The following is an 18,261-nucleotide window of genomic DNA, read 5'->3' on the forward strand; positions in this document are numbered from 1 at the left end:
CCAAGATTCCTTAATCTCTGTAATTGCCAGCAATCTGTCAGAAATGAAGTTAATGGAGTGCTCAAATTTATGTAGGAAACTGCAGAAACAAATGCAATACGTTATTTCACTTCACTGCCGCTTAACCTACAGGAACAATAAACATACACCAATGGAAACATTTGAGGCATTAAATATCCGCGATACAGTTTTATCAGTTAATTTTTGAATTTTTAATGGAAAATACCAAAACTATAGAATGATTGCGTAAATTTGCTAATTAAGTGCAAAGAAAAATGGCTTCGTCGGTTGTGCATTGGCATAATGATTGACAATACAATGCTTTGCATGATTTTTATTCAGTGTGGCGCTTATAAATTGTTTGAATAGTTAGTCGTAGTTTCATTAAGGAAATTTAGTGATGCAAAAAAACATCGCCTTTCGTCTGGATTTATGCTTACGTTTATCGGATAGAAATTTATCTGTCGCCGCACCACTCCTGTTCCTGTATAACTGTTCGCAGCAGTTATATTGGCTATTATTTGCCCCACCTCTGGTAAAGCGACAATTCGCTATAGCGAGTGTCTATTGGTGCACCGTGGGGTCTCGTTTTATCGAGGCTGCACTGTATATTGCTCATTTCCCAAAATCTACTATCCCACTCCCATCAGTCCTTGGCCCCTCCTCTGATGCTTTCCTGCTCTCCAAAACCACTCAAAAGGCTCCAGACACCCCAGATCATAGCCCGGGCAGGATTTATGTCATGAAGACCATAAATCATTTGCTTCAGAAAAAAATATCACGTTACACGACAATAACCGCAGTGTGTTTCACCCCTCCCCCATTTTTGACAACTGACCTTTTATTCAGCCACCTGCTTAAAAGTTCCCCGTTAGGCCAAACTATCTATCTACTAACAATCTATTAGGCCAAAAAACGATGGAGACTTGGCATTCTGGCAAAATCAACATCCTCGCGACTGAGCTTCTGGGCAGTAGATGGGGCATTTTTTCTGAAAACAGGATATCAGGTTACAATTAAATATGTGTACTTGTAATGACATTTGATAGATAAGAATTTTTACATCAAACAGAAATTTATCATAGCAGTGTAAATGCCGAGACAGCGTGCAAACATTTTTTAGCAGGGTGGCGTGTTCTCTTAGAATATTCAAAAGCGATATTAGTCGAATCAACAATATGCCTTAAATGTTTCCATTCAATTCAAATATTTCTGTAAACACCTATATTCCTGTATGATTCTTTTGACCATTCATCAGGCGCAATATTGGATTGCTGAGTTCAGATGCAATGTGCCTGACAGGCACAGATGTGAAAAAACATTATCAACTCCTAGCTGGGCTCAGTAGCCCACCTCTAAAGTTTAAAGCATCATTATTAGTGTAATCGTACATGTCTTTCTCGATACCCTTTACACACCGTCATACGGCCCCGGACTGATTCAGCAAGGTTCAATTCAACGTGCTCTTTAGGCTACTGAGTGTTATTACATATTTGTAACGTATTTTAGCAAGTGAATTCTTTAAGATCAGTGTTTTTTATTTTGTGGTCTTATTTATCTAATAATGCCTTTATTATGCTAAATAATCTGCCGATGATCTGTCAGCATAAATGCAAAAAGCTGCATAGATTAATTATGTCAAAACAAACAGCTATTACAAGTGCCAAGGGTCTATACCACTAGGTGGCACGGAGAAATGAAAGAAACACTAGCGCGTTGCCTGTCAGATCTATTGCGCTAAGCAGACGGTTAAAGAACATCACAAATACTGGCCAAATTCTTGTGTTTCCTGCTACATAGGCAACCTAGCCATACATTCCCGCATTATTTTATTTTGTCCATCCCCTTGAAAAATGATAAATCAAGGTTTAACTGTACTCAATAAACACAATTAGAGAGGTGTGACCCACCAGTAGGTTGTACTCTAAATCCGACCTACCTAAAGGCAAATTTACTATATTTTTCTTGGTGTCCTAGTTGTCAACACTCATCAAAATAAGACACAACGACAATAAAATTTATTGAGTCTATTGCCTAGACAAAGTGTGAGCTTGAGTAAGTACCCACTGGTGAATGGATACGATTGGAACCAACTCCCAACTGGGTGGATTTCGGTGCTCCACTCTTGCCACATGGGGAGGCACCACTTCCTGAGGGAGGGGAGAGACGGAGTGACTCAGCAGGCTACTCCTGATTGCAGCTAACCAGTCCGCATACTATTACGTATACCATATGTAAACTCACACCACATGGCATCATTTGCAGAGGCCATTTCACAGGCAGGTTGGACAAAGACAGTAGAAAAGAAATGAGAGTGGCACCATCAGGGCTGCACACTCCTGGTGGCTCAGTCCAACACCAGCCTGTCTAATGCTCAGTTAGTCATGAAATAGGTTTTTGGGGCATTCCTCCACTCTTGAGGTCTTTTGCTTGGGATCAGAAATTCCCATCTGAAGACATCACCACGGTCACTCAATTTGTTGTCTCGAGACTCCCTTACTCGAAGAAATGCCCAAAATGACGACTGTAAAAACCCAAAACTTGACAAAATTGACCTCTTTAGTCTTACAGGGAAAGTATAAATATGAAATCGACAATTGCATAAATTTCAGGGTAATACGATGCTTTTGGCTACTATTAGCCCATTCTGAAGGTGATCACTTATTGCACATCAATGTCATTAACTGATACTCACTGATGGTGATAATTTCCCGAGTCTAGCAGCACAATTTAAAAATAATGAAGCTCTATGAGTTTCCTGATATTGAGTGACATTGTAACCATTTCTGCATTACAGAATTTACATGCACATTAAACCAAAAGTCTTGATACTTTCCATATTTCACACATCAAAATTTCAACCATTCAAGTCCAAAAATGCCATGCCTTGATAACCCCACACAAATGCATTCATGTCAAGGAATTACCCTATTTCTCTGAATATAGTCCCCCCCCCTAATTTTGAGGCTTCAGTTTGGGGAAAAGTTAAAAAAAATGTGTTCAAATATAGTCCCCCCTTTACTTTTACCACAGGCAGTTTTGGAAAAAAAAAGAGGGGGACTATTTTCAGACATATACAGTAATTGTACATTAAAAACATTGAAATGTACTCACCGAGTCCCTGCCCTCTCACAGCTCAACCGAGATATAATTGCAGTTCTTGCTTGTCGATGTCCAACATACACAGTCCTTATTTCCACACTACCACACATGGCTTTCAACAACCACTTCGAGCAATTGACACTAAATCTTAGGAAATGTATGTGAAGCATTCTGTTCCTGAAATATAATAGTTGGTTTTACAATGAAGATGATAAAAATACATTTTTGTTTCAACTGATTCAGGCATGATATGGTGGAAGTTTGAAATATTGAAATGAAACACAGTTGCACTTTTCCAAAACTATTTAATGCGTACGACATGTGGAAAAGTGCAACTACCTTTCATTTTTATTCATTTTGTCCTCTAAGTAATACCTTGGTTTCCTTATACATTGATTATACATAATTGCAATCAAACATTGATTATAAAAGCAAAGGCTTTACATCACTGACTTATTTCTTAATTGAAACTAATATAACTCATAATGAATAATAGATATAATATTATTCACCAATACCACATAACTCGTTGCCTTGACTGATGCACATGATTTAAAGAAATGGAATGGAATTGCTCTACACTTTTAATTATCAATCTTAGTTTCGACAATCACTTTCATATTCAACTTAAACTTGCGGACGATCACCTCATTTATACATTAAATTTACTTAGAGAAAGGTTTTCATGGCAAAAACTAGTTCATGGAGTCTACTAATAAGAATACAGTTGACCTAAAATCCAGAATCCAGAAACCAAGAAATTCGGAGCGTTTGAAAATTCCTCTGCACAGTGTTTCGACTAGCCATCTCGTGGCACTACTCTCCGAGCCTTGTTCTGGGACGAGTAGGGAGTTAGCACACGCTATGAAATTATGCTAAAAACCTAGGCAGGGACGCGTAGGGATCTCAAATATTGAGCACAAGAGCCTGAACACATTTATAAATTAATTGACTTGATATATAGAAGCATTTTCATAGATTTACTGTCAGGTGTTAATAGATATCACAACGTCTGCCAGTGAATGCTATCGATGAAAGCTATTGAGCATGAAGAAAAAGATGTATTTATTGCTCATTTTCTTCCAGTATTAAGCATGTATAGTTTATGCTGCAGAAGCTACGGTCGTGATTTGATGACTTATTCGGCAAGTTTTTTGCCTCCTTCAATGTAGTGCACTTGAATCCATCAACAGCAACAACAAAAGGCAACGAATGTTCTTCTAGGAGTTGTTTCACTGACCATCCACACATTCACATGCAGGTTGACCTCTGCTCCTTTTGCACAGCTGAGAGGATTGAGAATGTATATTTGCTATCCATGGGTTGGGTACTTTAGTTGCCAAGTATACAGTGAATATTTCACAATTTATGACAGACGTACAGCAGCTTTCATGTGTAATTTCTGAGTTATGATTTTATTGCATTTTAATTCTAAAAAAAAGTGTACCACTCTTTCCGCGAGCTGCAGACCAGAAATCTAGAAAAACCAGAAATCCAGAAACCCTTTTGTCCCAAGCTTTTCGGGTTTGAGGTCCTCAACTGTAAATGAATTCTGGTTTTCACAGGATTTTTAACACGGTTTTTAGTTTCTGGAGTTGGAATTCAAGAACAACGAATTAAAAGGTCAATGGATAATTCAAGCTCTTTTGTCATGCAACTCAACACAATGATCAGATAGTTATTCACTGCTAGGAAAAAAAGGCATTTTTGTATCAAATATTTCTTTTGCAGAAATAAAATGAAAGACAGGATGCAAAAACTACATCAAGCAATTACAATGCCGACTAAGACAGGATTATTACCATTTAATATAGGTTTACATACTCTATGCTGACTATAATTAAGGATTTAAAGTTAGTATCTAACTGAAACAGAGATGGCCTGATACATACCAGAAAAACCTGTTATCTGTTTCTTTTGTTTTCAACCTCCGCTGGGCACATAATGTAAGATCCAAAGGCTCTCCACTAGATGACCATGAAAAGTAGAAAGTCCCCGAGTTGAGCAACTTCCTAACCTCTGTGATGCGGTCATCATCTTGAGGAAGATTACGCAATGAAATGAATGTGGTTTGAGTGATTCGAAAGACCTCAGCATCAGCAACCTTCCCCACAGAGACGCACCCAGACACCACAACAAGGTAGAGAACAGTTGTTTCCCCTAAAATGCAAGAAGGAGAAGAATCAAATTAGCACCAACAAAAACTTGATCTCCTTAAAAAGTTTCCAACTGCCATGAAAAATCACCACACATTGGAACACAAGAGGCATACAGTGGTGCAGCGAGGGGGGGTTTTGGGGGTTAAACCCCCCCCCCAGAGCTCAGAGAAATTTTTAAATTTAATCCATTTTACTTAATGGATTAATATTACTTATATAAAGGTCTTGGGATCAATCAAATATCCCTCAGAAAGCCGTAAAACTCGTCATTTGAAACTACTAATCTAAAAATTTTCTGGAGGAGGGCCCCCGCAACTACCACTTACCCTGGCGGGTATGCAATACCCCAAAGTGTTTTCTTAACCTTTGTGCATCATGAAGGAGTTTCACCATGTTACGCCAACCACCATCGCATTTATTTTGTGAAACAGCTAAGTGTTTTCTTAACCTTTGTGCATCACCCAAAGTATTGGTTGCGCCCCCCCCTAGCCTTAATTTTTGGCTGCGCCCATGGAGGCATACATGTAAGAGAGGTGAATGCTAAGGGCTAAGCACACAATATGCTATGAAGCTGCTTCAGATAAGCCAAACACATTTCCCTCTCCATCTGCATCCCTTTGGAGAGCAACCACTCAATCTCAGCCACCCTTTACAGTGCTACTGCCAGGGTCTGATGATTGCTCTGTCACTCAACCAATCACCTGTCACTCAGTGTACTTTGTCGTGTCAGTCAGAAGACTTTCAAAATAATTGGGAAATACAGCACTGAGCTTTATCTCTCTAATTTGCAGAGGTAGCAAAGCATATCCAGCTGGGTTTTGCAACTCCATGAAGACCCCTCATTGGCCAAGCTCTGAACTGGAAATAATTCCGGTGACCAATGGGTCCAGGGTTCAAATCCTACATGACAAACACAATTAGTGTGAAGTGGCACAGGGAAAGGAATTGACCCTCAATGTATGAAATTCACATGACTGTGAAGACCAAAGTGAACTCTACCCTCCATACCAAACTCTGGGGAGGCCTCATCACTGAGGGAGTTGGTTATTGAGTAATTCTATCATGTTTAATATTAAAGTCTTTCATCATTACTTCAACGGCTGGCACGAATGTATAAATCATATAATGAGGTTATCTGCAGAGACTCAGTTTTTAAAGGTGGTCGGGTAGGTGTGGTGTCTTCTGTGTTGGCACCAAGATGGTTTGGGTTCAAATCCCAGAGTTGGTAGAGATTTTTCAGAGACTACCCGATCCCTGCTCGATTGCTTTGTGAAGGCCACTTCAAGTACAGCACTCTGTCTGCCAGTTATAACATTCAGCCATGGTCTCGCAGGCACCTTTTGCAAAGAGCAGTCTAATGCTGATGCTGTCTGACTAAGAAGTATATATTACCGTAATATGTGAAGAAAACAAAAAATCCAATAGAGAAATGTTGGTTTCAATAAAAGAATTAGCAAAATGCATTCTCACCAAAGGTAACACTGATTTATTTAATATCTTACTTGGGGCTATTGGCAACGTAGAGAATTGTTTTACACAGAAAAAAGGGGAAAACAGACAAAAATTACTTATTATATGCTTATTTTATAGATCGCATTTAATGTTAGTTACTTCAAATAAACCACAAGTACTTCAAGTTTAACCACAATGCCATGCTGTTCTCTTACTATTTCATGACAATTTCTTCTACATGTAAAATTTGAGTCAAACCAACCTTTTAGGCGACTTATGTAATAGACATGATATGACTTTCACGGTCTTTTTTGAATTGACAGACCTTGAGTTAAGCAGTATAATGTCTTATCCGAAAAAAAAAATGGGTCTAAGAGATTCCGTTAGAAAGAGGTTTCACTGCATTACTTATGGTGACTAATAAGCAGTTTTTTCAGTGATAATAATACAGTTGACTGGTATTCCTCATGTGGCTAAAAGAATTGGCTTAAGTCAGAAGAGGATCATTCTATGGAAATAATATTCAGCTGCAGGTCACCTACTAAATATTCAAAATGCATCTCTATTACATTTATAACAAAATATGTATGTACTCCAGCTATTCCAGAACTGTTCAGTACTTATGCGTCCTCAGTGAGAACTAAAAAGTTATGACCACTGATGTCAGATTTAAAAGAATATATTTCTGGAAATGCATACTAAAACATACAGATGTCTTCAACTTGTGGATCAAAACAATTTTTAACTCCCAAGAAAATTGTATTGGAATGGGACAAGTAAGATATTGAGGTTGCAGTTTTAAGCTTTCCCAATTAATATGACATTTATAAAATCTCAAAGAATATTAATGCATGGTGTTGAATTGTCATTATGTAGCGACCCGGAAATGGAAGATTTCCATTTCCAAAATATGTATAAATATGTTGTTGTGTAAAGTCTCAGAATAGCCAGCTATGACAAACTATGCCTCGTGATTTGCACCTTTTCACTTTCTAGAACGCGTAGCCTTCCTCTTCCCCTTCCTTTCCCCCTTCCTCATGGATGAAAACATCCTGGTTCCACTTCCCTATATAATGGCATGGTGGAGATGCTATTGGCACTCACGCACTTGGGCACTCAGGAACTCACTCAGTAACTTATACTGTCACGGGTCACTCGTCAGCGGTCAGGCAGCAATGCAGCCGTCAGTTGGAGTCGAAGCGCGGGCCTTATGGCCCGTGCGACCTAAGCGCCTTGCTATCCACCCGTGCCATCACCAGCAGCTCCTCTCCTTCCCGGGACATTGGTAATATTCTAAATTTTGACTATTCTGGATGCACAAATTCATTATTACTTCATGCCTTTTGCTTGAATTGATTTTGATATTGGGTCTTTGAATGGAAATAAACTTTGGGTTAAAACTTAAAATACTCGTGTGTGATTATTCGCTTCCCGACACCAAGGGCAAGAACCCGCACGCATTACAATTATTACACAGAACAGAAATTCTAGGAATTACTATCCAGTCAATTCATGGTGTTCGGTAGATGAAGACTTCACAGCCCTCAAAATATGATAGCCCACAAATGAAAACTTTGTATTAAGAGTTAAATTTTATCTAGTAAAAAATATAAGCAATTAATTTAACTACCTGCATTCAGTTGCAGCACTCCAAGACATCCATAGGCATCACAAAGCTTCTTGTAATTCCGTTTTACAGCCTCTGTTTCTTGAGGAGCTAGAGAAAATTAAAATGATAAAACTTAATAAAATACCCACATTAGCTGAACTGATAGGCCAAATTAAAATATTACAATTTCAAGAGATGATGACTTCTCCATGACACATTCTCAAAAAACAAGCATAATACACCAAATCTAAGTATGTTCGCTATTGTGCAATGAAAAAAGTCAACAACTGAAAATATGCAAACTGGCACATTTAAATGGAATCAAATAGAATTGCTCACTAGCGATAGATGGCGAAAACGGCGTGTCAGTTCAAAATATTGCTACGAGGTCAATTGCCATGTAACAGTATCAAATCCTAGATTAGATTAGGTTAGATTTTTTTATTCGCCCAGAAGATACATCACAAAAGATATACCGATACAAATACATAAGACACGTCAAGAAAAAATACATGCAAGTACAATCTAACGAAAAAATGTGTGCAACTATAATCTAATAAACAGATAAAAAGAGTCATTCACAGAGTAAATACACTTTTCTAGAAGACAATATTCAACTAGCTCTTTAAACACGATCAATCTTTTTTAATTTTTTAAAACGGGCGGCAAATAGTTATACAGTTTGGCATATATTGAATAAGATCCTTTCAGAGTTTTACTCAAGTTTGGCATTGAAATATGCACATCATCACAGCTTCTTGTCTTATGTGAGTTGAAGATATTATTTGTTTTAAAGATACCCTCATTAAGGATAATCCGCTTATCGTGCCAAGGCCTAGTAATTTTCAAAACTTACGGTTTACACTCGCTTGCCTTTTATAAAATCCACAATTTAACTCAATCAAGACAAGATACCAGCAAATATTGCCAAGGGGCATCGTAAAATGTTTACGTTAGTTTAAAAAAAATCGGATTATAAATCGATGTAACACTACTTCTTGGCAATCAATATTGGCTGAAATTACCCTTTTTCTTTTAATGATAACTAATCGTGTGGACGCGACCAAACGTTGTCAGATCTAAATTTAATAACTAGCACAGAACACAGGTAACCTAAACGCTGACCAGCTGGTAATACCCCAGTTTTCCGGGGATATAATGCCATCAGAATAAATTAGAAATATAGACATAACATGTATCAATAAAAATAATATTCAGCAATTATTCACTTTAATACCCACATAAAACGGCCACTGCCTGCGATTCAAATAACAAGGTCTCCTCTTTGTTGCGTTGCTCCAGTAAAACGCTGTATGGATTAGGTGGATTTACTTTTTCCAACACACGAAAACATTTTCCCATAGCCATTTTGAAGGTTATTAGAAAAGTGTTGGGAAAATAAAAGCTATGAGCCTTTCGGCTAAGAAATCATTACATTCCCATTTTCTTCGGTCATTTCTCCTCACACCAACAGACAGACTAAACTGAAACAAATGAGTTGAGAAATCCGAACATCCCTTCCATGAAAAGTAATGTAGGTAAGCTCAATCACCTTCTTTCTTCTTCCTTTAACCTGTTCAAGAGGAGTTCACTATCTCTCCGTCGTAAGCGCTTCTTACTTTAATGTGGTTAAATAAATCAAGGATATTCGGATGGGTTGTCGAGGCACAGGGGTTGCTTTGCTATTTGCATTCATTTTTTTAAATTCAAGTTTATTTTGGACGGTAGCGCTATGAAATTGACAGAAATACTATCAGATACTGTCTCCTTGTGCTCGAAGGCATTTGGGCTACTTGAATGCCACCTACCTGTAGGGCTGTGGGGCTTGTGGGACATTTCTAAATAGAAAACATCATATGAAACTGTATTATCAAATCCAATCTTGACACTTCCATGGTCGTGTTTACGTGTGGGAGGAAGAAATCTGCAAGGGGCTAAGTGCTGCCATCCTTAGAAATTATTTTTGTGATTATGCAACCGTTTTGGATCGAAACAAGATTGATTTGCTGCCAACAAAGGCGGTTTTAAATTATTTGTGACTATGGATACAAAAATATCGGAAGAGGAGTTTCTTCGGTTGCAGGTAAATTCCAGCTTTCTGTCACCATATCGTGGGAAACGTATTTCCGAGCCTTACCATCGATCTTTTCTCTCAAGAGACTTTTTATACGCTTTGAGGCATAATTTTTATTTGCGCGTTATAACAAATTGGGTAGTCGGAGCGTGTTAACCTCTTCGGTAGAGCGCTTGGCTGCTGATTGAGGGGTCTCAAATCCCGGGCGATGCCTTTGGTCACTCAACGACATCCTCGAATTGGGAGGAGGGCTAGGGAAAAAACTGGCCTCCCTACCCTGAATTTATGCCTGTGGCAAAGTTCGAGGTGAGGCCTACCCTGTCGTATCAAATTCATCATTCGGGTTGAATCACAGGGGGAGAGAATGAATTTGGTGTCGTGCTATTTAAGCAATTATGCATATAAGTCCATGGCGGGATATTGTGTCTGTTTATATTTCTCGAAGTAATTGTAAGCGCTTTCAAATTGATAGTTGTGCTCGGTACTTTAACAAATGATGTGAATAAATATTGGATATCTGTGTTTATCTCTCCTAGTGCTTACATGGAGAAAGTGGTTTTGCAACTTGAGGTATATTAAGACTTGGTTTTTAAGGAAATCCAAATAATAGTAAGAAAAGAAATAGTATGTTATCTTTGCCATTCCTAATGGTTTGATGAATATTTAAGTGTGGCCCTATAAGAATAAAATGTGATCCTCTGTATCTGTATCCTTCAAATCCTGGCAGTGGTAGAGACTGTCTAGTCCCTGCTGAAGTGCTTTGTGGAATGTACTTTAAGTAAAGCACTCCATCTGTCAGGGGCATTTAGCTGTACTCCCTTGGCACCTTTCGTTAAAAGGTTGCTAATACTGATGCTGGGTTTCTCTCCACCCTCCCATCTGTAAGGCTCAAATTACCTTTGCTGTCGGTCGCTTCTTCCAAATACCAACCTATCCTCTGTCCACAGGGAGGAATTTTCTGCTGAAGGTCTGCAAAAGAACGGCTGCAGAAAGGGGGCTATGCTCAAGCACAAATTATCTTTTTGATATCTATGGCATGTTTTCAATGTCTTGGATATTTTAAATATCTCCCAGTTGTCTTCTTTGAGCGGAGGCTTGTATGGGTATATGCTCAGTGCAATTAGCCAAGAACACTCGAATCTAGAAAAAAAGTGTAACTTCTCTCCTTTTTGGTGGATGGCTAGATGAAGTCATTGTATGCATGATCACTGAAAAAGCAAAGGCAAATCCTCTGGCAAATGTTTTTAAAAGCATTTTAAATTTTCAAAAAGTCATTTTTTTAAGATCTACTAGATATCTAGAATATGTCTATTATATGAAATTACGGCTGTTAGCTGAGCCTTCAAAAATACCAGAATTTTAAATACTGAAAGTAATTTTACAAAAAGATTATTTAAGTAAATGATACATATTTAAAAAAACAAAAATATTTGTGATAAAAGAGCAGGAATCAACAGTTTAAGTGAAATGTATTCTTATTTAATTAATCAAAAGTAATTGTAAACTATGAACTGTATCAGCTTAGTTACCATTGATAAACAAAAACAATTCATTGCAAAAAAGGTATGTCAAAATTCTAGTCTCTTCTATGTAATAAATTTACAACTATATTCTTGTTTTATTTTATTATTGTAAAAAACTTTGTCATAGCCTTTCATTTATCAAAATTATGCACTCTTATTCATTATTATCCATGGTAAAGGTGTATTGGCAAAATTTTGCATTTAAAATTCATCAAAATGTATATGTGCACTGCAAGACACTGAATCAACATTCATTGATAATGTTGCAGACTGCTTTGAAAAAGCTAAAAGGAAATGATATTCCTGCGTAGGTTTCCGCGGCGATGATCATGGTGCGTATGGGTTTCCGGGCGCTCCAGCCGCGTTCGTCGGTTTTGGGTGACGACGGTTTCGAGAGCCATCCTGCTCCCGTCTTCAGGTCGAAGTGGAGAAGCTTAATTTTCCGCCGAGTTATATAGGCAGGCCCCTGGGTGCTGATTGGCCAGGACCCTCTTCCATGTCTTATCGATCGGGTAGCCGTGGTCTCTATTGAAGTTCTTCGTTTTGTATATCTCCAGGGCTTCTCTTATTTGCCGTTCTACGCAAGAATGGATACAACCAGAAAATGGTCCTTAAAAGGGCCGAAAATGTCGCCAAGCTTCACGCCCGGCCACCTATGGAACTCCACACCACTGAGGAGGATTCGGTTACACCAGCAGCAAAACTGACTATCCCGTATATCGCGGGGACTTCGGAGAGGATCGCCAGAATTCTCAAAAAACATGACGTGGTCACCCGATTCAACTGTGTGACCAAGATCCATGACGCTGTGCCCGGGCTGAAAGACCAAATCCCACAGGAGCTATACGAGGGTGTCTACCAAGTGCCCTGCTCATGTGGGAAATCATATGTAGGAGAGACGTGTCGAGGGATGGCCACAAGGATGAAGGAACACGCCCGAGCCATGAGACAGAAGCAGTTCAACTTGTCGGCCATCGCAGAACACGCATGGAGTGAGCCGGGACATACCATTGAGTTCGACAAGGCAAGAATACTGGTAAAGGAGAGCCGTTACTACCCACGGCAAATAAGAGAAGCCCTGGAGATATACAAAACGAAGAACTTCAATAGAGACCACGGCTACCCGATCGATAAAACATGGAAGAGGGTCGTGGCCAATCAGCGCCCAGGGGCCTGCCTATATAACTCGGCGGAAAATTAAGCTTCTCCACTTCGACCTGAAGATGGGAGCAGGATGGCTCTCGAAACCGTCGTCACCCAAAACCGACGAACGCGGCTGGAGCACCCGGAAACCCATACGCACCAGGAAATGATATGTTGCTTTGGCAGCTTTCAAATTTGGAATCAGAGGAGGAAGCCCCCTTTAGAAAGAAGCGAAAGCCATAGAGGTTCCAATATTCAGGAAGAATCTCCGGAAGACACCCTACCCTCACCTGCTGCTCTGCCAGCAGGCTGTCAGTTGAAAAATAAACTCATGTTATACCAAAACATATAATAGTCATTTATCCTGAATGGGTCCAATTTAAATATGAATGTCTAGAATATATCTTCTCAATATGTCTTGTGAATATAGGAAAAGCGGACATTCAGATACGAGGGGGTATTGAAAAATAAGGTCTCTTATTTTTTAAAAAATGGGAAATATATTTATTCTCAACTTTCGTGTATGATTGGAAAGGCTGAGCATTTAGCTATTTTTCTACATATTTGCCTTGATGATCAATTACTTTTTGCATCCTTGTAACCTGCATTTTAATGCTGACATTGTTACACTTTCCTGCCGCATTGCAAAGCCAACTTTTGACTGCATCTTGTATTTCTTTGTCTTACTTGAATCGCTGTCGCCTAAGGAGTTTTTTGAAAGGGGGGAAAAAGGTGGTAGTCCCTCGGGGCAACTTTTGGGCTGTTAGGAGTGTGGTTGAAGATATCCCAGCTGAATTTATTAATTATGGCTATAGTTTTATGTTACACATGTGGACGCACTTTTTTTGTCTCCATCGGTGAGGTGCGTAGGGACCCACCTGGCAGACATCATGCTGTAACCGAGTACCTCCGACTCAATATTCTCCAGGGAGAAGTTGCCACACTCTTTATCTCATGAAGGGTTATTCTCCGGTTATTGAGCACCATCTCATCAATTCAAGCCACTGTTGATTCTGGCACACTCAGCCTCCCTGACTGCTGCTCATCATGGACGTTTTCCCATCCATCAGGAAACTCCTGGCACAATTTCCGCACATTTTTGATGGCCATACACTTCTTACCATATACTTCCACTCACTGATGATGAATTTCTATCCGAGAAAACATTTATGCTTTCAAAAATCGAATGACTTAGCATAGTTCGCACCTGGTGGGTGAGCTGAGGGGAAGCCTTAACTACTGTTATACAGCAACTAAGTGGCCTAAGGTAACCAGAGTGGTTTTAAATTTTAGCATAGGAACCAAGGAATGCAGTGCTGTAGTCAAATTTTGTCTAATGACTCGCATTCGGAAGTAGCATCATTGGAGACCTTACTTTTCAATACACCCTTGTATCTACAAAATATTTAGAAGATGTATACAAGTTATTACAAGATATTTTCTAGATACAAGTAAAAGACATGCAACACACTCCCGATTATCTGGGCTAATGATGGGGAGAGACGGCACAAGTAATAGAAAAAGCGGATGATCCAAACGCTCACTTTATTTTCTTGTAATGTTCATAATTTACGTAAATCAAACATGTGTTATTACAGTACACTCCCGATTATCCGGGCTAATGATGGGGAAAGACGGCACGAATAATCGGAAAGTACGGATAACCCAAACTTTCACTTAAATGTCTTGCAATACTCATAATTTACCTTATACATACATTATATTATTATTTATGCCGTTATTCAGTTATATTAGAGTGCTTCCCGGACTCAATGAGAGCTTTCTTCGCCAGTTCGCGATCTTTTTAGCGGAGTGCGGTCGCACACTGCGAGGCTTGGAAAACAGGAACGCGGTGCTCCCGTGAATGCAGCTAGCGCGCGATCGCTTCCATTTTACGAAGGGGATTCTAACGGAAATAATAAGCCTGGTTTATCCTAAAAGTAATGCAGTAATTCCGATGATTTAGCGTCCGATTTTATGTTTTTTACAGAGATCGCGGAAAAAATTGAGCGAAGGTAAAAATCATGCACGGATAATCCGCTACCCGGGAAACCGCAACCGGATAATCGGGAGTCTGCTGTATTTATGCACTACACTGTCAGGCACCTTCCCACTTAGTCGCGTCTCGCACAAGTTTCCTGGGTTGCAACTGCTACGGGATGTGGACCCGTGATCTTAGAGCTTGGTCCCGCACTGCAAGGCTTGGAAAACAGGAACGTGGAGCTTTCATGAGTCTTCCGTGAAGGGTACAATCGTGCCATTGTACAGCAAGGGTCCTAGGTTGTCCACACTGGGGAGTGCCTGGCTATGACTCATGCAATCTCTACTTCCTATGCCTCTGCTTCCATTTCCCCCTGCTGCCTTCAATTCCACAAATCCCCCCCTCTTCAGTTTCACCTTGAATGGTGTAAACATGCCTGAATGCGATGAAATTTCAGGTTCCCTCCGGCTGTATTCAACCGCATGCAAGACCACAGCATTAATTGTGCATTCGCAATATGAAGCATACATTTAAAGATCATGGATAACATATTTCCTTACTAACGATTGGTTAACCATTGAATAATCTTTTGAATCAATCAAGGGTATTTTTCCCGCAGCTTATCCTCTTTTTCAATGCTAGAGCAGACCACCAAGTAAACTTGAAACACTCCTCATCAGCAAGTGAATAAAATAATTCCGTTTTACGAAGAGGATTGTTACGGAAAAAATAAGCCCAGCATAGATTTGAATTATAATGCAGTAATTCAGGTGAATTTGTGTCCGATTTAATTTTTTCTAAAGATCGGGTAACATACTGAAGGAGAGTGAAAATCATGTAGGGATTATCTGCAGCACAGATAAGCTGCATTGAAATTCTAGATCTAGTTGCCTAAAATTCTCCCTTAGCAATGGAATCTAAAATGTAATGATAAATGTTTTTTATTGAGTAGATATAAGATGAGTACACATAAAATGAGAGTTTCTTCCTCAATCAATGAAAAGCTGTCTACAAGCCGATAATTGCATAGTTTCTTACTGCATGGGAATACATTTTTATGTATTTGGTCAAATTTTGTTTCAGAATCAGCTGATTGAGCTGAGGACAGCAAATTATTCCCTAGAAGAGCAGCATGCTCGCCAACTTTCTCGTGAGTATTAATGTTGATATATTTTGTAAATTAACTTTTCTACTGTAGAAGTGATGGCAAAAGTTTGTCTGCAGTGGGTAAAAAGGCTAATATAAAACATCTCAAAGCTGAGATCCAACTGCAATGGAAGGCCATTTTAGCCAGTGATCTCCCTGGAAAATCGCTTGTTACATATTATGCTATTTCATTATAGCCGATGCCTGTAAAAAAATCACATCTTTTTAAGGTTATTGCAGAATGGAAAGTTGAATGGTTACATTGTAAATGCATTTATAGGGCTCCTTGATTTTTCACAAACTAGATTTTTGTGGATTGTTGGCATAAATTCGTTTTTTTACATGATTTTTGGCGGTAATAACAACTTTTACCATCTCTTGGAAAGGTTTTTGCATTTTAATTTTCAAACCACTAATAACTATCATTTATACCAATTCCTAATATGAGATTGAACCACACATTAAAATGCTGAATTCTCGATGCTGTCACGTTGTGTCATCCTAAAATTCCCCATCCATTCAGGAGGCAATCGCTGTTGGTACACTATTAATAATGGGCTCTATTGCCTTTTTGCGAATTACTCAAAGCTGAAAAGACTAATCAGGCCTCAATATGGGCTCGTGAATTAAGTATTATATCTTCGGTGATATCCTTACTACCTCTCCCCACCTCTCGTCGTCTGCAACCGCATATTTTCCCCAACATTTCTCCCTCCGAAGTCCGAATCCGATTTTCTTTACGAATGCCTTATGTACTCATAATGGGAATATGTTGTCATGTAATTATTATTGTTATAACATGCAAATTTCATACAAATATGATTATTGGATGTGAGCCTAATATTTGGGAAGTTATGAATAAAAACATTTTGGTGCTACCATATGGTACCGCTAGGCACTTACACTGCTGTTTTTTTGTGGGAAGCAAAGTACAAATATTTCTGTGGTTTTCGTTTTCTACCGGTTCTTTATTTTGCAATAATTTATTTTTATCATTCATATCACAAATTAAGCATTTATTTTTAATGTTAAGACCAGTATAAAATGTGTGCATAGGTTATTATTTTACATAAGACGTCATCCAAATACCTACTGTCTGTAAAAAAAGCAAGATACCCTTTTTTTACCCGTCTTTATGTTTCTATTTGAACTCTCTAGATTATTGCACCCTGGTCTTCAAGGCCATTCACCAGTTATCCAAAGTCTGTGAAAAAGGTTACTCTACATGGTGTTTTCATCATTAGGTCAAAATGGGGTCATTCACTACTCACACCTAAGTTGCCATTGAATGAAAGAGTCACATAAAGAGCGTAAGGGAAAGATAGCTTATGACAAAAACATTTCTTCATTCCAACATTCTCTTCTTAGTTTGAAATATATAAAAAGTTGCATTGCCCTCTTCTCATGAGTTTTCAATGCCACTTGTGTTCCGGTTCATTTACATGTTCAGGGAGATGTCCATTCATTGGAGTTGGAAGTGGCTCAGCAAGGTGTAAACTGCAGGAGACCCTCTAGGGCCAATGCGAGGAGGAGGGTTGTGGCGGAGGAGCTTTGATGCAGTGAGATGACGATGGGATCGAGTGAGGAGTGGGCAGGGGATGGAAAAATTGGGAAATATGGGTCTCTCTTCTTCTGGATTTATCACAACCGGTCTATCTCTATCATTGTGGTTGACAATTATTCAATAAATTCAGGGAGAAGCACAAATTTTGGGCTGTGTATTTTATATAATCCCCAAAGGCTTTGTAGCGTCCTTAATCCAAAAAGGTTGCATCAGAGTGCTTTTATCTGTGCAATCTAGTCCTCTCTCACACACACCACTATCATTAAACTGGGGTATTTTTTTGTAGGGTGTCAGCAGTTACAGTCACAAGTGGAGGCATTGGAAAGGGAGTGTTTCAAGGCCCATTCCTCCTTAAATTTTGCAAAAAAGTTGAAGAGTGCAGATCTATTATCTCAGAATGAAAGGCTACAGCAAAAGTTGCAAGCCCAGGAGGATGAATTCAGATTGCAGAATCAGACTCTCCTGCAGGAACTATCCTCTGTGAGTATGGCTTTCAAACAGATTTATT

General features: G+C 39.0%; 2 protein-coding genes across 4 annotated transcripts in view; one reads left to right on the top strand and one right to left on the bottom strand.

Annotated features, from left to right (window-relative positions):
• LOC124171655 (synaptojanin-1) overlaps positions 1-9,801 on the bottom strand; it is a 73,429-nt gene extending 63,628 nt beyond the window's left edge. For both annotated transcript variants that reach the window (XM_046550879.1, XM_046550878.1), the window contains exons 1-4: positions 9,564-9,801; positions 8,344-8,430; positions 4,995-5,262; positions 3,115-3,279 (exon numbers count right to left, since the gene is read on the bottom strand). In XM_046550879.1, the coding sequence (XP_046406835.1) occupies positions 3,115-3,279; positions 4,995-5,262; positions 8,344-8,430; positions 9,564-9,690 (647 nt within the window). In that variant the 5' untranslated portion in view covers positions 9,691-9,801. The remainder of the gene's footprint in view (positions 1-3,114; positions 3,280-4,994; positions 5,263-8,343; positions 8,431-9,563) is intronic.
• Positions 9,802-10,200: 399 nt separating this feature from the next.
• Positions 10,201-18,261, top strand: part of LOC124170785 (GRIP1-associated protein 1-like) — a 28,917-nt gene continuing 20,856 nt past the window's right edge. The window contains exons 1-3 of one of the 2 annotated variants that reach the window (XM_046549746.1): positions 10,201-10,405; positions 16,127-16,193; positions 18,040-18,233. In XM_046549746.1, the coding sequence (XP_046405702.1) occupies positions 10,364-10,405; positions 16,127-16,193; positions 18,040-18,233 (303 nt within the window). In that variant the 5' untranslated portion in view covers positions 10,201-10,363. Of the gene's footprint in view, positions 10,406-16,126; positions 16,194-17,639; positions 17,770-18,039; positions 18,234-18,261 lie in introns of those variants that run through there. The other variant, XM_046549747.1, reaches the window with a different exon arrangement.

This window comes from Ischnura elegans, chromosome X (assembly GCF_921293095.1).
Source record: "Ischnura elegans chromosome X, ioIscEleg1.1, whole genome shotgun sequence".
Classification (NCBI taxonomy): Eukaryota; Metazoa; Arthropoda; class Insecta; order Odonata; family Coenagrionidae; genus Ischnura; species Ischnura elegans.